The 22046-nt window shown below is 39.9% G+C and overlaps 2 protein-coding genes across 2 annotated transcripts in view; both read left to right on the top strand.

Annotated features, from left to right (window-relative positions):
* ern1 (endoplasmic reticulum to nucleus signaling 1) overlaps nt 1-5528 on the top strand; it is a 28022-nt gene extending 22494 nt beyond the window's left edge. Inside the window, exons 16-22 of the mRNA XM_046030718.1 lie at nt 1078-1177; nt 1311-1510; nt 1799-1946; nt 2178-2305; nt 2768-2891; nt 3957-4024; nt 4106-5528. Of these exons, the coding sequence (XP_045886674.1) occupies nt 1078-1177; nt 1311-1510; nt 1799-1946; nt 2178-2305; nt 2768-2891; nt 3957-4024; nt 4106-4684 (1347 nt within the window). The 3' untranslated portion in view covers nt 4685-5528. The remainder of the gene's footprint in view (nt 1-1077; nt 1178-1310; nt 1511-1798; nt 1947-2177; nt 2306-2767; nt 2892-3956; nt 4025-4105) is intronic.
* Nucleotides 5529-7383: 1855 nt separating this feature from the next.
* On the top strand, nt 7384-17743 carry samd9l (sterile alpha motif domain containing 9 like). Its single transcript, XM_046042105.1, has 3 exons — nt 7384-7484; nt 12341-12405; nt 15062-17743. The coding sequence occupies exons 2-3, from the start codon at nt 12402-12404 to the stop codon at nt 17614-17616; spliced, it is 2559 nt and encodes an 852-aa protein (XP_045898061.1). The 5' UTR covers nt 7384-7484; nt 12341-12401; the 3' UTR covers nt 17617-17743.
* The last annotated feature ends 4303 nt before the right edge of the window (nt 17744-22046 follow it).

Raw genomic sequence — 22046 nt, 5'->3', positions numbered from 1 at the left:
AGTTTTACATTTTACAGTTTTCGTATGGAATTTCATCACTAAATCCACTTCTGAGAAGTTTTGAGGTGAGAAATCTGCTGTGTAGATTTCGAATATTGACAGTTTTACGAGAAGTGATGATGGAACAAAAATGTGCTTGAATATTTTTGGAGTTGAGGAGCTCTGCAAGTGGCTGCGGGGGAAGCCTGTGCCAACCCATGGGAAGAGCGCGTGAGGCCGGCCACCCGCTCACAGAGCACTCTGCTCCCGCTGTCACACAGACCGCTGCAGCAACAACGGCAGAGAAAAACACAGCTGGAAGGTTTTCATACCGCTTATCTGTCTTTACATTCTGAGTAATATTAAAACGTTTTAACCGTAGATATATTTTAAGAGCTGGTGTGTGTCGCATTGAACATTACGTTGCGGCAGTTGTGTGTGGCATCGCTATGACGACAAGCTACGTACTATCTCTGGGTACTGTCTGCAATGGAAAACGGAGCAGGACGAGTAGAGTCGAGTCTATTGATTTGCGCTATGGTAGCATTTTTCGGCAAGGCAGCATAGATTGTCAGAACACCGGCAACAATGTTTAGTCCTGATGGAAAGATGTGGAACAATGATGTTGTGTGGTTGTGGACTTGTGAGTAACTTATACCATCTGCTAGGTTATGGTCTCAGTCTGAAGCGTCTTTGATTTGGATCATACTACCTTGTTTCTTACGACCCACCCTTCTCTGCTTCTGAATGGCTAGTAGTCCTTACTGGGAACTGTGCATGTGCAATTCCCAACAAAGATTTTGTACAAGTAAGATGTATCACTCTGTAGCTCATGAGCAGAGCGTACAACACATTGGGTTTTTTGAAAATGAAACCATGTAAACCTGTTCTGGTACAACCCCTAATTAAGATTTTGAACCTGAAAATGAGCATAATACCACCTCTTTAATAAGTGGAGGAAATGGCAAGGATTCTTTGTCATTGAGTCATAAGTCATGGAGCATGAAAACTACAAGAAAACACCCCCTATGCTAAAATGAATGAGAGACACCATTATAGTTATTCGATTATACTGACTGTGAGCTTTCCTCTTTCTAGTATGTGGAGAAGAAGGATTTCAACCGTTACGGATTAGAGCCAGTCATGCTTCTCCAGCAGGCCATGTCAGGACTGGCCCATCTGCACTCTCTTAACATAGGTATCCATCACTGAATACAAAATAACTGATTCTCATTATGTTATCGGCAGTACTGTATTTCCAAACAATATCTACACCACTAAAGAAACAGACAGCTTGTATTTCTCATCTCACCATCATACTTTTCCTTCAGTCCACAGAGACCTGAAACCCCACAACATCCTGGTGTCCATGCCCAATGCCCACGGCCGGGTGCGGGCCATGATCTCAGACTTTGGCTTATGTAAGAAGCTGGCAGTGGGCCGCCACAGTTTTAGTAGAAGGTCTGGGGTGCCAGGCACTGAAGGCTGGATTGCCCCCGAGGTTCTGAGCGAGGACTGCAAAGACAACCCGGTGAGTCAGTGGTAGAGCTGTCTCGTGATGGTTAGAAGTATTGTTGGTTGTCAGAATTCACAACAGAAACACAAAATGATACCCTTTTTAAAAGGCTACGCAAGAAGTCTGATAAAACTAAACAACACAGAAACACAATGGAGTGGGTTTATTTCAGGTTGGCAAACAACTTAACTAAATACAACAAGAGTAGTATTTAAAACTCAATACTGTATACAAATATTGTTTTGTAGTAAATGTGTGTTTCATTACCTGCCTCCATCCTTTGCTCTCTCTTGTCCCTTGTAGACCTGCGCTGTTGACATCTTCTCTGCTGGTTGTGTGTTCTACTATGTGGTGTCTGAGGGAAGCCACCCTTTTGGCAAGTCTCTGCAGAGGCAAGCAAACATCCTACTGGGCACATACAGCCTCGACTATCTGCAGACTGACAAACATGGTGAGGACCGTGTTCCAGAGGTGTACAACAACAGTAATGTTATCCGTGGTTAACTTAGATTAGGAAGTTGCAGAACAGGGTGCTGTGGATGATTGTGTGATTGGTTGTTATAAGCTGTGGGGATTCTTTTTTTAATGACAACAACTCATGAATCTTTATAAAAGAGTGATGTGTTTTGATTATACCTTGTGAGCGCAATGTCAAAACCTGCATGTGTGTGTCATTTATCAGGGGACATTGTAGCCAGAGATCTAATAGAGCAGATGTTGAGCATGGAGCCCCAAAGGAGGCCTTCTGCTGAGAGCGTTCTCAAACACCCTTTCTTCTGGAGCCTGGAGAAGGAGCTGCAGTTCTTTCAGGTCAGCCTTTTTACTTATCTGACAAGTTCACTGCTTTATCATAAAGATCATATGTTTCAGGCTGCCCCCGATGTGGTTTAAACCTCTGCTAACTCAAACCACATCTTGGTGCAGTACAGACTGCAAGTGTACTGTGCTATTACAGATGAGCACACACACACACACACACACACACACACACACACACACTTCTCTTCACGTCTACATAAATGCAGGTAAATAAGGGCAAACGGCACATGCAGACTACATAAACAGCAATTCCTTGCAATATTTACAATATGAAAAGCACCATATCAGTTTATTAAGTCCTAACAGTAGCATATGACTGAATGAATAATGAATGTACTTTATAATTAATGTAATAATCATGTACAGTAAGTCATGTAATGTAAAGCCATTTTCAAATACTATATCACCATGAACTGTGGACATTTGTGGAAATGGAACTTTGTTTGCTCGCAGGATGTGAGCGACAGAATAGAAAAGGAACCGCTGGACGGACCAATCGTGAGACAGCTGGAGAGAGGAGGGAGGGCTGTTGTCAAGGGTGACTGGAGAGAGCATATCACGGTGCCACTGCAAACAGGTGTGAGACTGGCTAATGTTTACACAACATATCAAATACAAGCTCTTGGTGGCCCCTGTTCCCTTGTTGCTTTTTTAAACTTAAGGTTATAGTATAGAACTCCACAGATGGACTGTGGTAGTATTTCACTTTAGAGCTAGTTGGAGAAATGCTTTGACTTGTATGATTTACATTCATAGTTGCACTGCATGCCATATCCTGTCACCTCAATATACTGCAGTGGGGAGGCCTGCTGCTTCCTGTCAGCATTACTACCACTGAGTGGCATTAAGGTAGTCATGAATTGACTGATAAATGTGAGATTATGTGGGTATATTACATGGCATGTTGTAACAGCAGAATATGAAAGTATACTCATTTTTCTACACTTACAAAACAACTACCCTTTATAAAATATAGCTAATTGTTTTATTCTTTGCATACTTTTGACAGTTTGTCATTCTCTTGAATGAAGACACCTGGGGCCAGATGCATGTAAATTCAAACAATGATCAAATTCATAACTCAAAAATAATTTAAATGAATTTTATAAATCAGCCTGTGATTGACATTTTACAGAATATTGTATAGACTACAAAAATAACACTATACTAAAAATAACAAATCAGTGAAACTGGCAAACAACCAAAACAAACGATGTTTTACCACAAGGTTAAACCTTTTATTTCCACCTTATCATATCACCTACAGCTAGTATCTATAAAACAGTGTGTACGCCTTGTCTGAAATATGTGAGGTGCACATATTCTCACTGCATAATCGTCTTTGTCGTCTCAGTTTGTGTGGGAGATGGCCTACACGTGGTTTTTGTGCGTATTGTTTATGCATCTGGCTCCAGATGTTGTCTTGATGAAACATGGAAAAGTTATGCACTCGCCTCTCTATTCTTATTTCCGAAATTCCACTGATCAGTCAAGTTTGGGAACTTCATTAACAGGATAAAATAAAAAGACAGCTGTGTCATTTCAGGATTTCCTGTTTACCGGTTCCTTGTTGGATAATGATCAGGGATTCATTCTGTGGTTGATGCATGGGCTTATGTCTTTTTCTGTATTTCTTTGGCAGATCTGCGGAAATTTCGCTCTTATAAGGGCGGGTCAGTCAGAGACCTGCTGCGTGCAATGAGAAACAAGGTAGGGATGTATTCTGAAGTCTTGTTTTTAAAAGAAACTGATCTCTGCTTTTAGACCTAACGCTTGACCCTCCTTCAACAGAAACACCATTACCGAGAGTTGCCTGCTGAGGTGCAGGAGACTCTGGGCTCCATCCCTGATGACTTTGTCTCCTACTTCACCTCCCGCTTCCCCCACTTGCTGATGCACACCTACCTTGCCATGAGGGCCTGTGCACCTGAGAGGTCCTTCTTGCCTTACTACTCCTCTGCAGAGCGGCTTGCAAACACACAGGCCCGCTACACAAACCTTGGGCCACAAAATGAACCCCAGAGACAAAATGAGCCATGTACTCAACACCTGCCAACACACACATCATTACCCTCCTCACAACCCCAGGAAGCTACACATTCTCCACAGCCTGTGGAGGTCTGTCACACAACACCTGTTGAATCAGTGCCCTCTGCATCACCATATGAGCCTGTATCCTCACATTTGCCAGCTGAGACAGTGCAGCCAGCAGCGCCAGCACTGTCCACACAGACTGACTTGCACAGTCAAACAGTGAACCCTACATTTGCCTCAGAATCACCTGTAGTTCCTCTCAGGCAAAGAGAATCCAGTCAATCTGAGATGCACACACTGCCAGATCCGCATACACTTGACAGTCAACCAGTGTGAACTGGACCAGAGTCAGGTGGACCCGTCATGGGAGCATTACCTTCAAGAGTGGACACCAAGTGGGACTCGGTTGCTGCACCGTGAGCTGGTGAGGACCGGGCCTGCAGTGCCTGGGATTCACTGCCAGGCGCAGCATCTGCGCCCTTAGTTAAGTGCCTTCTGCTCACCTTGGTTAAAATGTTCCTGAACAGAGCCGTCCAAAAGTCTGTCTCTGCTTTGAGGAAGTCAATAACCAGCGGGGTGGTTTTGGACATTACCTTGTAGCTGGGCTGAGCAAAGCAAATTTTTTTTTTTTTTACTTTATGGCATGTTAAAAAAAAAAAAAAAGTGTTCGTCCAAAAAATATCCGGCCTCTATTGTGGGAAACATGTCTGGATGTTGTTGAACACTTGCGTAGTTTTATTGTGCAATGTTGTATTTCTCAGTGAGCCTGTTCACTGCGCAGATACTGTATGTATATTTTTGTATAGACTGATTCAGAATTTGGATCATTAATGCTAAATCATTTAATGTGGCTGATGTGCCTTTTTTTAAATATCACTGTGCTATATGGGTACAGATCTTTAAAGTTGACTATGCTAAATGTGCTTGATTCCAGTTAATGCTGCTAGACTGCTTCTCTTTTGTCAATCAAGACTATTGTTCTGACTCGGTAAGAGTGGACTGTTCCAAAGGGTTTTCAGGGTGGCCTCTGAATACAGTAATGTAATTTTATCCTCATGCGATTATGTAGTCAAATGTGAGTTTAGAGTTCAGGCTGCAGAACTCCTGTATAATAACTTTTCAAGGGTGTCAAAGTGAAGTTAATGACTTGCACATTAAATTCTATTTTTTTTTATACTAAGATTTTGCTTGTTGGTTGATTGGTACATCTCAAGATGGGGATTGGGAAATATGGAACTATGGTTAGTGCATAAAAGAAACTTAAAGTATACTAAACTGTCCTAAATACTTTAATTTATATGTGCTCCAAGCTGCAGATATATTGAATTGCCTTGGTTAGCTATTGCCACAGTTGACATTGGTTAGAGTAGCCTGTGGTATATCCTCTCTCTTTCAGATGTTAAAGGTTTTGGAGCACTGGCCAGCAAACGCAGGAATTTTACTTCAAACAAAAAGACACAGTAACACAGAGCCTTTGTGATTCATTGCGCCCTCTCAAAGTCAAACACTGACATACATGGTAATGTATCTAAAACCGGACTCTCATATCAGGATGTAAACCTATGAATAGGTATGAACTCAAATGCAATTTAACCAGAAAGTAACAATTAAAGTAACATTCAGTTATATCTTTGTGCCTTCAGTACAGAGAGGTTTTGGATGTGTCAACATAGAGCCAGTAGAAGTTCAGGTGAATGGTAAGGATGCCCCATGACTCCCTACATGTGCTGTCTATAACAGGTTTATAAAACACTTATGTATCATTAAAACGGACAATGACAGAACCTGCTGGGGCTGTTCTGTGCATACTGGTACTATATCTGGTAAACAGTCATTCCATGATTAACGCTGGGGTGTGTCCCAACAAAGGTACTGTACTGCTCAGGTTAACAGGTGATCCCTCCTTTTTTCTATCAGTTCAACTGCATTAACTTTCTGTCTTCCAGGAGAAATGGTAAGTCCCTGGTTTAACTACATATTGTGCAATATACAGCTATCAGACTGCAGTTTTCATCATACAGACTTAAAATAGCATTCATTCATATCTCTGCCATTATTCAACACATCTGTGGAAGAACCATCATTTCATAACACCTGTATAACATTTGCCCTTTCATCTGTTGCTCTGTTCTGAAATCTGAATTCTTTGCAAATTAAAGATAAAAAACGAAAAAAGCACATGTACACAGTATTCAGCCTTTGCATACATACTTTAAATACTTTCTGGATGCACTTAAAATAGCCACTGAACGTGAACAAGAACTAGGTTGTTACTATAAAACAAGTTGCTTTTTTCCCCCCTTCTGCTGACCACATCCTTTATTTCACTTTAAAAGCTCTGTGGTCGTCCCACCCTTTTTTTTGTTTTGTTTTTATATATAGTCTATGGTCCCAAACTATTACATGACTGATTTCATGCTCAGTTAATGTGATTTTCTTTAATAATGCCTCAACCATAAATGGGCCATGTGTATGTTTTTGGTCTGGGTGTATCTCAAGATAATCTGTAATTCAGAGATACGCAGACCGTTTTTATTCAAGCACTGTACTTATAAGTAGGCCTAAACAGTATTAGGCTACAGTAGTGAGACATTTTGGTGCTTCAAATTTTGAAAGCTTCGCTTTTTAATTGAACATCAGGGATTAAACCCCAAAGGGACCGAGCAAGAGACATGAAATTACTAGGCTGGACATTTTTCCCCCACTGTGATTTGTCTGTTTCTTTCTTAGACAAAACTGAAGTTACTTTGCTGAGCTTTATGGAGCCTGAAACCGCCTGCTGCTGCTGCTGCTTGCGGCTATAACATTGTAGTACTTTTACATTTAAGTAAATCTGAATTGCCTGCGTTTGATTTCATCACGCATAAAACCCCAGATTCTGCTCTATGAGTCGTGTACGGCTGTATGTGTTCTTTCTATACAGTCTAGTTTCCTGTGGCATTTCCTCAAAAACGAAACTTGCATAGCTACGCAGGCGCAGTGGGTGCCGTCAGCCAGCACAGCAGACAGCAACAGACGATATAAGAGAGAGATTGAGGGAAGTCACAGTAGTCATGCCTGCGTTTAACGTTGCTCGGTTTGACTTCTGAAAAAAATCCAGACCAGGAAAGGGACAAGGCTGATTTCTTTATCCAAGGTAAGAACAATGATCACATTTTTAATTGTTTAGTGTAATGATTTTTACCTTACTCATCATAGTAGACCTGTGCTGCTGACGCACAAAAAGAAATTACCCCCATGGTATGTAGCTCGGCCGTTCCAGTGCTTCCAGAAGCACAGTCCAAATGAAAAAAGCTGGAACTAAACAAAAATGGAATTGGGACTGATGTAATTAAATAGTGGTGACAATTTGAACACAGCATTAAAAAAAACATGTGATAAAGTAAGTTTATCGTGCTTTCACTAGTCCAAAGGGAATCTTTTAACTGCTATGACAGTCTATTCCAGAAGGCAAATAACTGCATCAACGACAGACAATTGAACAATAATTAATACAATTAAATTACATTATTCCAGAAGACAATTAAGGGAACAACAATTACAATTTGGGAAAATACACACACACACACACACACACTTTATTTTACTTTTGGGAGGACTCAACTATGAAGGTATTATTCAACTGCGCCCCTGTGTAGTTGTATAATAGTCACACGTGTAAATCTCAAGTTAAAGAAAAATAATTATAAGTTCATATATTTAGATATCTGGCATTACTCTACACATATCAGTGGAAGAAATGTCAATTTATAACGCTACATATATCTTTTGTACGGTGGCTCCCAGGGCTCAGCAATGTTCTGTTATTAAATAAATACTGACCTTGGTGTGGCACAACAAAATCACATAATGTGACTATAATGGTCCTGTACTGCTCAGGTTAACAGGTGATTCCTGCCTTTTTGTTTGGACTGCCTGAACTCTGTCTTCCAGCACAAATGGTCTTTTTAGGCTATCTAATAACAAAATTCTTAAAAAACCAAATACATTTAAAGACTTCCTTATAAAAACATTTGTGTATCTTATGTTAATGTTTAAAAAATTAATATAAGCTGATATATTTCAAAACTAATAAATGTTGGTATCTATATTGGCCTTAAAAATCCAGTATTGGTGCTGCTATGAGTAATTTCGATGAGGAGTGTAAGATTTGAGATGATAGTTAAAAAAAATTCAGTGAGGTAAAGCTAACTGTAATTCCAGGTTGAAAGTTTCACCACAAGGTTCGATGCAATAAATCTGCCTGTGAGCCATTTTCATTACCACATATTCATCTGTATTCAAGATGACAATGGACTGAATGTAACTGTATTAGGGCTGTCCCCGACTAAGGATTTACTTAGTGGAATCAGAATCGTCAAGTCCTGCCTATAGTCGACTGATAGTGTGATATGTGTTTTTTGCATGGCGATTGCGAGTGGGGGAGGTGGGTTTACGATTTACACAGGGTAGCTCCGCTTTAATCTTGAGAAGCTGCAGAGCTGCAGTCTCTATTCATTCAATTTGCACTGTAAATTTGAAGACCTTTCTCTGTCTCGGTCTCAATCTCTCGCCTGTCATTCACCGGTTTTGTGAAAGTTTTGCATGCATGCCGTGCTGCCGACAACTACATGCACATCGCGGTTCCTCGCGGGTCTATTTCAGTTAGCCGGCTATTTAAAAATGATAAAATATTATTTGTTTGGTTCATCAATGGTGATAAATTATCCGATAGTAGTTAACACACACACACACACGCGCGCGATACGCCTACACATGCGCACTGACGACCCAGGGTTACAATTATGGATTTATTCACGCACTTTAAAAACATTTGTTGGAAGTTTTATTCTTTTTACATACTTATTTACAGAATTAAACATTGAATTGTATATTGTTACAAGCTGTATATTTACTTAGTGGGAGAAAACTGGTAGTTCTGTGTAATATCAGATGTTGAGCACTCCCATATAGCCAAAATGGCGTGATCCGTGTTTCGCTGCGAAGATTTGACTGTGACTGACAGTCAAATCAGGTGTCGTGTCGAAAAGTGATCCTCTGCCGAAAACTGATGTTTGGTAGGCCTATGTGTAATCTTTGTTTATATTTGTAGCCTACTTAACATGACTTCCTGCCAACTTAGATATAAAATGAAGACAATTTTGCAATTATCCTAATGACTGCATTATTTTACTTGCTGTGTAGGCCTACCAACCAATCCAGTCTTTACCTGTTAAAATACCTTTAAATGGCCAATACAACTCATAAAATGCAGCATTTCACCTGCCAGAAAATGATTAAAGCCTTTTGTTATTGACTGAAAGGTTATTTCTGCCCTGAAATTAGTTGATTTCATTCAGAAGAGTTATATTTGACAGATTATAGCTCACCTAGTACTTTTTACCTCTTAAAATAAGTCTACCTTTAAATGGCCAATACAACCCATAAAATGCAGTAGGCTATTTCACTTGCCAGAAAGTGATTGAAGAGACTGGGCAATACAGCTCCAGCAGACTGCAATCAGTTTTTGGCAGACGATCACTTTTCAGCACGACACCGGCTCCGCCTGTCGAAGCATCGAATCTTCGACTATCTGCCTTATTTTCGAACGCGGAAGTAAACATGGGTCCAGCTTCCGTTTTTTGTGCGGCACTTCCGTTTCATCGCTTCCCTGGGCTAACTAACATTAGCTTAACTAAATTGGTGAATTATGGGAACCGTGGGAACATTTCCAAAAATCGCTGATCAATTGAAATGGCAGGTCAGTGCCACACTCTCAAACTATTCACGGGTGGGAGGATGATATGAAGAAGTGGCCTAATATAACCTACGACAACATTTTTAACTATATCGTGTTGGCACTTGGTGCGGATGGGTCTACAATGTGCAATTACAAAAGAGCCTAAGTCACTCACTTCTGCTTCCAGCTCATGGGACCTAATTTCGGAAAAAATATGTACGGTTTATCCCATTAGAATTGAACCCTGAATTACACATATGATGTTGGTCAATTTAAAATATAATTTTGCAAGTCAAGAAAGTCGCAGTTTGTCGCAAACAGTAAAGTTACATGTCTTTTTGTGTGAAACTGCTCAACGAACTACATTTCTCGTCTCGCACAATATACGTCACCAACATGTTAGCGCGGTAATGCTAGCTAACGTTCGTTACTTGGTTGCTACTAGCTGTATTACTTAGCTGTGTTCCATGCAGAAACATATCTCACCTGATGTGTTTAATCCAACGACTCTCAGTCCTTTTATCACATCGTCCTCTCATGTAGGTTTTTTGATGTTAGCTTTAGAAACATTAGCTCCAGTCATTGAGAGAGACAGTTACAACGTCACGTATGTGACTTTTGGGTTTGTGGTCTTTGTAATTATGTATTTTCAAAGCCTTATACCTCAACACTTTTACATCAAACTGCGACTTTCCTGATTTTAAAATGTATCTTTTAAATTGACAAACTTATGTGTGATTCGGGGCATAATTCAAACGGGATCAAAATATTTGTTGTCTCCTGCCATTGACTACCGTACAATATTTTTCCGAAATAGAGAGCCTAAGTCCCTCCCCTTCCGTTAGACCACCATGGGACCTTATTTCGTAAAAATATTGTACGGTTGTCAATGCCCATTTGAATTGTGCCCTGAATTAGTGATGTGCAATACCACTTAATTCCTAACCGATCCAATACCAAGTGATACCCAGGCTGGTATTGCCGATACCAATACTTTTTACATATTTTATTTCTAGTTTAATGTGACCTCCCTCTCTCGTTTCTGTATTTATGAGAGAAATAAGGAGTAGACTGTAGCCTTACCAATTCAAAATAATAGCTGCATAATGACAAGACATCAAATTACATATATAATCATACATCATATTCTTTAATTATAATGAAAATCTCCTACTCAGAACTGCTGCTTCATAACATCATCATATTATTTTGACTTAATCTCAGATGTTTAGCAAAGTTTGCAGTGTTGCCAAAGTATTTCATAGTCTTTGCTCACACAACACACACAGCGTCATTATTATCATCACAGCTAAAATACAGCCAGACGTGACGTGTTTTTAAAGTCGGCCAGAGTCAGTATTCAATCGCGGGAAATGTAAAGGGCTGTGGCGGCTCACTTCAAAGAAGCTCGGTCACAGAGCTGTAGCACAAGCATGACTTTGACAGGTGGAAGGAAAAGTAGTCCCTATCAACAGAGTATAATTAGACCATCCTGGTGACAGATGCTTATGATAAAACACACACTCACTCCAAATGACTGAGCTTAGATATCGATCCTTTCATATGAGTATTGATCCTAGAGCAGGAAACGTTGGTATCAGAAATAGATACTTTCGGATCGATCTGCACATCACTACCCTGAATTACACATATGATCTTTGTCGATTTAAAAGATACATTTTAAATTAAAGAAGGTCATAGTTTGATGTAAAACTGTTGAGATATAAGACTGTGAAAATCGTAATTACAAAGACCACAAACCCAAAAGTTGCATATGTGACGTAACTTTCTCTGTCAATGACTGAAGCTAACATCAAAACACTTACATGAGAGGATGGTGTGATAAAAGAGCCACAAGTTGTTGGATTAAACACATCAGGTGAGATATATTTCTGCGTGGAACATTATCTAGCTAGTAGCAAGAAAGCAATGACCGTTAGCTAGCTTTACCATGCTAACATGTTGGTGACGTATATTGTGCATTCGAGAGATGTAGTTCATTGAGCGGTTTCACACAAAACGACATGCATCTTTACTGAACAAAATGTGACTTTTTAAATTTTAATTTGACCAACATCATATGTGTAATTCAGGGTTCAATTCTAATGGGATAAAAAGATGTCTCTCGCCATTGACTACTGTACAAACTTTTTCCAAAAATAAGGTCCCATGAGCCGGAAGTGGAAGTGAGAGACTTAGGCTCTCTATAAGGTCCCATGGTGGTCCACTGGAAGGGGAGGGAGCCCTAAACTGTGTAACGTTTTCTTTTGCAGATGGAAGGTGATAACAAGTGAACACCAGAGTTGATAATGTGACAAAAGGAGAAAGAAAATCATGGGTGAGTAGAGGTTGGTTTTTATGAAATGCCCCTTTTATAATACTTCATCCATCCATCCATCCATCGTCAACCGCTTATCCTGTGTACAGGGTCGCAGGGCTTTTATAATACTTACCTACTTCAAATGTATCTTGTAATTTTTCTTCTCTGCTTTTGAAAATATCAAAAATATTCCCTTGTGTGCCACAGGTTTGGCTATATGCAATAAAGCAAACAACAATAATAGACTTACTTAGTTTTTCCTTTTTAATGAAACTTTATATTTGTGATCTGTTTATATAGCTTCACCAATCAGTATTTAAAACAATCAGTCGGATGATTATGTGTATTGTGAAGGGGAGCACTCATGGTGTAGAATCCACATTCATCACCTCTCTGCAGTTCCCTTCAACTATATGAGCATTTTAGTGTCTTTCAGCTAATTGTTTTTGTTTTTACAGTTCACAGATTTACTGTTTTTGGTTCATTCTCATTAATCTTATTTCCAGCCACAGTGAGCCACCAAAAAAGCAAAAAGAAAACAAATAAACACTTTGATACTATAGTATATAACTGTAATCCTTTGTTGACACCAGTAGAGCTGATCAAACAAGACCTAAGGTGTACCTTACTATCACACCGGGCTACTATATTATAAGTGTGTTAAACAGGATCCTGGGTTCTTAGCTGTTGATGGCGAGCTGGCTAAATATTCCCTGTTTACTAATATTCGGTACAGTGACTTCAGGCAGGATAAGTAGGCATAGACAACAAATAAACAGTGTGTGTAAGAACAATAATAGCGCGGTGCCTCCACTGTGGAACTACTAAGCTCACCTTAAGAACTGTACTGAAGTTCCCCAGAATAATGGTAATTATTTATAAGAAAGTCAAATATGAACAACAACAATATATAGCATGAAAAAAGCAAAAAACATTATTTATACTCTCCTGGTACTCTCAAACCCAAGGGTTTCCTTTGAAACACCTTTTTTTTTTATCAACCCAAACCACTGAAGTTTTAAGTTCAAAGTTTAAACCTTACAATGAACCCTTAATAAATTGACTTTCTTTAAAATAACACTTTCCTCTTTAGTTTCTCTTAGGATGGAATAGAAAAAATATTAAGCCGTGTGTGTGTGTGTGTGAGAACTGAATGAAAATAAATGTAACCTGTACAGGTATTAATAACAAAAGGGTGGTACCTTTTCTAGTATAATAGAGTCCCAAGTACACACATCTGTACCATTACAGTTCGACTTTAAAATGTTCAAATTATTACCAAGCGCTTGGATTTGTAGACGTTGGGGCCCATACGGTGGTGCACATATGATAGGGTAATCCTTTAACTCCCTGGTAGTACAGCAGAAAAGTCTCCCCTTACTCACGTGGCTCCGTCACCCCAACGCTCCGACAGTTCAAAGAATCCACAGGCTGGTAGACGATGCAGCAGAATGGCGAGGTGTAGTAGGTAGATGTCCGCGTGGCGTTGCAATTCCCGTGGTCGGGGTCCCTCCTCACAGCAGTGCTACTCAGCAGGCTAGCTCCCATGGCTCCACTTTCTCTCTAGTTCTCCGGTAAAAAAACTGCGCTCGTTGTCTACGCAGGTTGTCTCTCACGACAGTTCAAGCTAATGTCCCTCTAGTTTAAAAGTCCGACAGTTTGCACTTTTACACTGTTCTCTGTTATTACAAACACGAGTGGGGACTGACCAAGCTACACTTATCACTTTCACTGGAAAAAAAAAACCAACGACTAAGCCTGCTACGACACATAAATTACCTGCAAGGTAATATTTGTGCCCATACATGTGTACTTAAGTCTACAAATATTAATTCTCTCCGAGTTCAACTGAAAGTTTTACCACACATCGATACACAGCCGCTTGTCTCTCGCACCTGCGTCTTCTCTCGTTCTTTTGCTTCCGACTATCTTTTTCTACCCTCCCCTCAAGTGATCTCTAATTGGCTCAGTTTACAGCAATCAAAACAAACTGAAATTACATTGGTTAAGTTATCATGATACTGGAATTCACGAAGAGCAAAGCATCATGGAAGGTGTAGTTTTCCCATTAAAGATCCCACATGTAAAGAAACAGTCCTTTCATTTAACTGTATTTAGTAGGCCCCTACCTATCTATATACTACCTGCCCAGCATCAAACACTAGACAGACAAAGTTAGTGACTGGTGAACCTGGTTGAGCATTTAGCAGTTAAAGAGCCTGATATTTCCATCAGGACCAGACCAAAGCTAACAGAGTAGACAGAAACATGAATCCCAATGAAGGCTACCATCGCTCTGTGTCCTTCTGTATGTGTACATAGGTAATTGTTTGCTAAAATGGTCACCATATCAATTTCATAAGGTGATAAAATGTCATGGTTGTTTTTACAGCTTGTTCTGCTGTCCCCTAGAGGCCAATTCATTAGTCCATTAAAGATGAAAGGTTTAAGTCTTCAATAGGAATAATTGGGCTTGGGGCCATATTCCACAGACAGCATAGGGGAGTTGGAAAGTATTGAGATACTGACTAACACATTGTTGACTTTGGACTTTGTAGAGTTTGTTGACAAAAGGCAAATATGCATTAAGTGTGGAAGAGAACTATAGTGTTTCTCTGATTCTGTTATTTATAATCAAACGTATTGCTTTTTTCTGTCTGTTCCCACTATACAGCTGACAAACTTGGGCAATCACTCCAGAATTGGACTGAATCTCAAGTAAGCACCTGGCTAAGATCCATTGGAGTTAAGGAGCAGTATGTTGAAAAGCTCTTTGATGAAGAAGTAGATGGACAAATCCTTCTTGCACTGAACGAGGACTTTTTGAAGACAAAGATTTGCATGAAATCAGGGCCTGCTCATTTGATTATTCAAAAGAGAGATGAGCTTATCAACTCCCAACCAAAGTCGCAAGTGAAGAAAAAGCTCACTAGTGGCAACAAAACTGAGTTGGAACAGAAAAAGATTGATCAGAAGTCAGTTCTATGTCTTTCTACAACAAGTGAAGGTTCTCTGGCACAGAGTTCAGAGAGAGATCAAGATATCTTAAAGGAGAGACCAACTAGTCAGGAACAATGTGTGTTGACTTCAAAGGAAGACTGCAGACCACGACCATTTGATCAAGAAGGAATTGATTTCATATATGTAAAGCACAGAGTTCTGCAGCCTGAATCAGGTGCTTTTAATCTGACATCTCCATGCCATGAATTTAAGTCTTTTTCTGTAGCTGCTACACTGGATCGCAAAAGACTCCAAGCCAAGTTTGCCAAAGAGGTTCTTAAATTTGCAACGGGCTGTATGAATATCAGATCAAATGGCACAATACACGTTGGAGTGATGGACAGCAAGGAGGATGCAGGGTATGTGCATGGTGAGATAATTGGTATACCTGTAACAGAGAAAGACATTTATGTAGATGCTTTGGACTACATTGAAAAGAGTTTCTCCTCTGACAAAGAGCATGTACGACAGTGTGTGCGGCCACCAAGGTTCATTGAGGTTATGGATCGAGAAAGTACAGAAAAGAAGTATGTGGTAGAAGTTGACATTGTGCCTTCCATAAGTATCGTTAAGAGCAAGGTGTATGCAGTTCGTCTGCCAAACTTCAAAGAGGCAACTAACAAAGTAGAATTTGAGAAAGAAGCGATTCTACGGAGGGTGGGCTCAAAAACTGAGCCAGTGAACGACAAAGACCTCAGTGATTTTTACCAGCGAGTCAAAGATCGGGATGCTCAAAGAGAAGAAGCAGAGAAAAATCAGTTCCTCAATGCTCCAGACTTCTGCAAAGACCTTGGAAGGAAACTCACAATGCTAATGACTAGTGGGAAGAAATTCATTGAAAAGGAGAAATGGTTCATACTTGTCACAAACAAATTCATACCTGATGACCTTTGCAACATTGACTGGCTGCTTAACATGAACATGTTCTGTGTGTTTGACTTTGACCCAGACTCAAAGACATCGGGTCTTTGCAGTAGATATCTTCAGCATCACGCTGCAAACATGCATTCTCTGCAGAGCTACAGGATATCTGGTGACATGAGCATCAACGAATTCACAAGCCACCTGCATCTTTTTGAACAAACTAGCTGGATCTTTTGTAATGGCCGTACTGACTTCAAAGGAAATGAAACTCCATGTGATGAAATGACTTGGATCAAGACAAAAATGACTTTCCTGCGGGAATCTGTGTCTTTGATCTGTAAACAAATTTTGCCAAAAGGGACGTTCCAGGTCATTTTTCTCCTTACATCATCAGTTGAGAAGCCACTCTTGCACACTTTTTATGAGTTTTTCACAGACATGGAAGGCCATGAAGACATCATCTGCATCTGTGAATCACAGGGAAACTTCCAGAAGTGGCAAAGCTTTGCAGAGGGGTCGTGTGGAACAGAAATTGTGAATAATTCCAGTGTTGTTGGGATGAAAATGAGCCACATTAATGCAACTCTGCAGCAGATACAACCTGTTAAAGCATGTGCCAGCAAACACTTGCCTGTCTTTGTGAAAGGGACATGTCTACTTGAAACACATCAAGAGGAACAGATGTATTCTCTGGAAATTCTGACAGTCGATCATTGTGATGAAACAAGCAAAGACTTCATCGATGAGGAAAAAGCAAACATTGAACAGCAGTTCTACCGTGGTGGGAGAGTGAACTGGTTGCATTTCTGGCTTGCTGAGCACAAGTATGTTGGAGAAGTAATTGAAAGAGATGCTTATCATGATGTTTCCAAACTTCTCAATGATGCCTTGAAATGGAATGCAGATCAAACTCCGGTGAACAGTATAAACATCTACCATCATCCAGGAAGTGGTGGAAGCACTGTGGCAAGACAAGTGCTGTGGAACAACAGGAAAGATCTAAGATGTGCAGTTGTGAAGCCTTCATACTCAGCTGCTCTTGTTGCACAACATACAGTTGAACTAAGAGAATATGAAGAAAAAGATCCACAGAGGTGTCTTCCTGTGCTACTCCTCATTGAAGACTCTGACAAAGAATATCTAGATGATCTCAGGAATGAACTAGAAGTTGCCATTAACATCAAAAGAATCCAGTATGGAACTCTCTGTTTCATTTTGTTGAGCTGCAGACGGTCCCATGATCCAGAGAGGAGATGCAAGGAGTCTCCATTACAGAATGTGTCTGTCACTCACAAACTGTCTGATCAAGAGAAGAGAAAGTTTTCTGGAAAACGACAGGCACTTGAAGAACAATATGAAGCCTGAATTCATTCTGACATTTGTTTTGATGAGTGAAGGATTCAATGTGGATTACGTTCAACAGTTTGTGAAACATTTGCTCCAAGGTATTGACCGTCAATCTGTTGTCACTCACCTCATTCACTATGTGGCACTGCTGAACACTTATGTTCAAAACTCTTTCATCTCTCAGTCCCATTGTGAAGCTTTGCTTGCCTTAACCATTCACATGGAAAGATTTCGCCATCATGACTTTGAGAGATCACTCAGTGATCAGGCTAAATTAGTCTTTTTGCACCTTAGAGATGACAAAACGCACATTGAATCAATCAGAATCATCCACCCACTCGTTGCAAAGGAAATTCTCCAGCAACTTTTGGGGAACCAGCAGACCCAAAGCAGTTTGGCAATGAATCTGCTCTGTGAGACTGTGCTTTTTGAGCACAGATTTGGAAGGGACGAGTATCTGTCATTTTTGAGAGCACTTTTTATTAGGCGAGCCAGAATAAGCAAAGGGGACAAATATGATAGTTTTTTCTCTCCTCTGATTGAGCATGTTTGTGAAAATGAGAAAAGCCCAGACACAGCAATTGAGTTACTCAAGGAAGCATTCCAGCGTTTCCATAAAGATCCATTCTTTGCACAACAACTTGCTCGTCTTCATTATACTTATGAGAAGTTTGAAGAGGCAAAACACTGGGCAGAGACTGCAGCTAAACAGCTGCCCAACAACTCTTACATACTTGACACAAAAGGGCAGGTGTACAGGAAATGGTTCCAAGCAAAATGCAAAGCTATTGACAACGACAATGTACCAAAGACAGCTGAAAATATAGCAGATGCTGTGGAGACGGCACTGAAAGCCCTGGAGTGTTTTAAAGAATGTGAGAAAGCAGCTGATGCAGATATGGAAAACCTTAACAGTTCAGGGTTTTTTTCTGAAGTTGAGGTTGGATGCAGCCTGCTCAAACTGATCTCTTCATCGCAAGTGTTTGCAAACAGAGCAAATGGCCACTCAGAGTGTATGAAGTACCTGTTAACAGATTACATTCCTGAGGAAGTTGAAGATGCCTGGGAACCATTTCATGGCCGTTTGAAAAAACTTAACAAAACAATGCAAGATGCATTGGAATGGATTTCAGAAGACCTCAGTTACTTCCAGACTGATGTTGGTGCAGATGAGGAAGAGACCCCTGAAAGTCCTGAGGAGAAGATAAGCCATCCACTCACATGGTTGGCAAAAAAATCTTCAGAGTATGGAAAGTACTTCAGTGAATCTCATCCCACAGCAGTTCATGGTCACTTAAACCCAGCCAATCTAACTCCTTTCCAGAAACGCATGATCATCTATCATCTTGGCGGGGGGAACATAACATCCATCCTCTCGAAGTTAACTGACCAGAGAAATGCGGTACCTCTTCTGGAGAGCATCCTTTCTCTCTATCCCAGCAATCCAATAAAGGCAAAATTTGGTCAAAGGGATATTGTCAATTACATAGTGGCCCACATTTCTCTAAACTGCCTGTCACCACAGACTCGAATGGTAGCTCCTCTGAAAGATCTACAGGCACTTTGTCGTCAGTTCCCATCTGATAAAAGGAAATGTTTACCAAGTGCCCTGTTCTTGCTTACTTTGCTATTCTGGCCAGAGGACCATGACACTGACCTTGAGAAAGAAAACAAATATGAAATTGTGCAATCGGCTGTTGAACACCTGGAAAAGGGCTACTGGACCAAGATGAAGGACATTCCTCAGCGTAAGAGAAGGCTTTACACCCATTTTTTTCTGGGTAGTGCGAATGGATTGGATAAATTTGTCCACAAAAGAAAGTTTGAAAGAGTCACAAAGCTGTTCTCAGTCTCTGAGAAACGCATGAAGTGGTTTAGGGGAGAGGCATGGAAAAAGCCTGAGCTCGCCATGATGCTGAAACGTGTGTCTGGATGGACCGAAGATGGAGTGGTGTACCTTGAGGGCCCTCGGAAAAAGAAGTTCAACATTCTGCCTCTTCATGTACCTTCAGTGCCTCATAGTAATGAAAACATCACATTCTACCTGGGGTTCACCTTTAGAGGTCCTGTTGCCTGCAACATCATTGTGAAAAATTAGTTTATCATGGAACAATGATCGTTTGACATATGGCTGGATGTCAGCTTGCTGACCTCACTACCAAGAGCAACAACAGATAATGAAAAGATCAACTCAAAATACTGAAGCCTGCTTATTACATTTTATCAAATAGGCAATATTTGTAAATTATGAAACTGAAATGTTGTGGCACATGGTGTGGCATGAGCATTGTATTGTCTTGTAAGATAGTTATTTTTGCATGAACATGGACTATGACAGAATTGACTCTGGATTCCCGGAGTTATAATAATGTAAACTGAATTTGCTACTCTATAGCTCGAAAATAGAAACTTTAAATCCCAGTTTAGACATATACCTAGTATCCTCTTATTTTTAGATTGTAGATCCAGTTCAGATAGACCAATAGACCAAGCAATGGAATTAAATGCAACTATTTTGGGAATGGGAATTTATTAGTCTTTGACAATAAAGAGCTAAATGGCAACACTTTGTATGGTTAGAGAAGAATGTGTATACATGTTGATATGCGATGGAGAAATAACAAGTGTGTTAAGTGGTTTGTATAGTCAATGAATATACTTGGATGAAAACCTGCTTGTTCTTAACACGAAAGTACAAATGAAACCAGTCAGGCTACAGTGCATACCTATGATTTTATTGTTATACTTTTTATATTTTTATATACTTTTAAATGGGATGTATTTTTGATAGTAATATGAAGATGTCTGTAAATGTTAGTGTCCTTAAATATATGTAAAACGTAATAGAATACAATAAACCCTTTTCTTTTTCAGTTTTAGTTTTATGTTGTCATTCCTTAAAACAAACTACACTGGTGTTTCAGGTTAAACTGGTGTGCTCTATTTAGAAGATATGAATTTATATGCAGACTTTAATGGCAGACTTTTTAAGGCAGACTAGGTAGGCCTCTACGTTTTTTAACACTGTCCTAAGAACTTGAATATTTTCAAAAAACCCTGATTGCAACTTTGCAGTGGAAGTAAAATTATGATTATTATTAGGGTTTTTTCCCAGTAGATTTGTTTCAAAGGTGAAGGGCAAGTGCCTGATTATCTTTTTTTATTTTACACATGGGAACACTCAAAAGAGCTTTTTTTTTTCACCTTTTCAACATGATACCTACTAGATATGTTGGGGCTACACCATGTAGCTTTAGAAATTATTAAATGACCTGAAAACCAGTGTAATTGTGCAAAACCTAATTTGGAGACATTTCATCAACAAAATATGTGCAAACAACTTTTTGTTGTTAAGAGTAAAAAAAATCTTCCATGTTAATGGTTGTGGTTTTGATATTGGTTCAACACATGAGGGAATTTTCTGTGTCAGTGTATGTACCCCAATTTATTTAGCGTTTGGTCATCAGATTTACAGGTGTCCACATTAAGTGTGTTTGACTTATAGTTTTAATTAGACTAGCTAATGGGACATTAATATTTCTGCAGCATACTGTGTTCAAAATGGTTTTTGATTTAGAACTCGATCATCAGTACAGTTAATTAAGGGATTTTGGAGGTCAATTCAACAACACAAAGTATTTAAATCTGAAATGGTGAAAAGCTACATTCTAAGTAATTGTGATGTTGTGTTATTAGTCTATCAGGAAATCAAGCATCACGTTAAGGATCTTGATTTAAATAAATTTGAAAGCATTTGTTGATCTAGCCTATACATTTTGTTTTCTTGAATTAAACTTTTTATGTTTATCATGACTGAGATGACATTGTTATTGTATTTGCTCATTCACAAAATTTAGGAAAAAGGTGCTGTGACTAGAGAGGGGAGATTATAAAGACTCAGGTGCACAGTCACAGAGACAGAATATATTACAAAACTCCACTGACTTCCTACCATAAAAAACATGGAACAGCTGCTAGTTAATGTAGCTAGTCACAGTACAAATGTATTTAGTTATCCTAATGTTACACTTGTGAGCTGTCTGTTATTTCCTGTGTCTCACTTGGTCCTGACTCTTCCTAAAACAAATGTTTGTAAACACAGAACGTCTCGGGTTACGTATGTAACCCTGGTTCCCCGAGAAGGGGAATGAGACACTGCGTCGGTTACGACACTATGGGAACGCCTCTAGGCGAAGCAGGTCTGAACGTGAATGAAATCACTCCAATCCTATTGGCTTGTTGCTAGAACGGTAAGGTGTGACGGAATAACCGGAGGAGTATAAAGCACACCTGTACACACTCATCATTAGCTTAACTATGAAGCAGGCGCTTCAGGCGGGGAGAGAGGTGCGGCGGGCCGACGCAGTGTCTCGTTCCCCTTCTCGGGGAACCAGGGTTACATACGTAACCCGAGACGTTCCCCTTCGAGGGAACTCGAACTGCGTCGG

The sequence above is a fragment of the Micropterus dolomieu genome, linkage group LG02 (assembly GCF_021292245.1).
Source record: "Micropterus dolomieu isolate WLL.071019.BEF.003 ecotype Adirondacks linkage group LG02, ASM2129224v1, whole genome shotgun sequence".
NCBI classification, from domain to species: Eukaryota; Metazoa; Chordata; class Actinopteri; order Centrarchiformes; family Centrarchidae; genus Micropterus; species Micropterus dolomieu.
The sequence above is the reverse complement of the archived record's forward strand: the minus strand, read 5'-3'. Positions and strand labels throughout refer to the sequence as shown.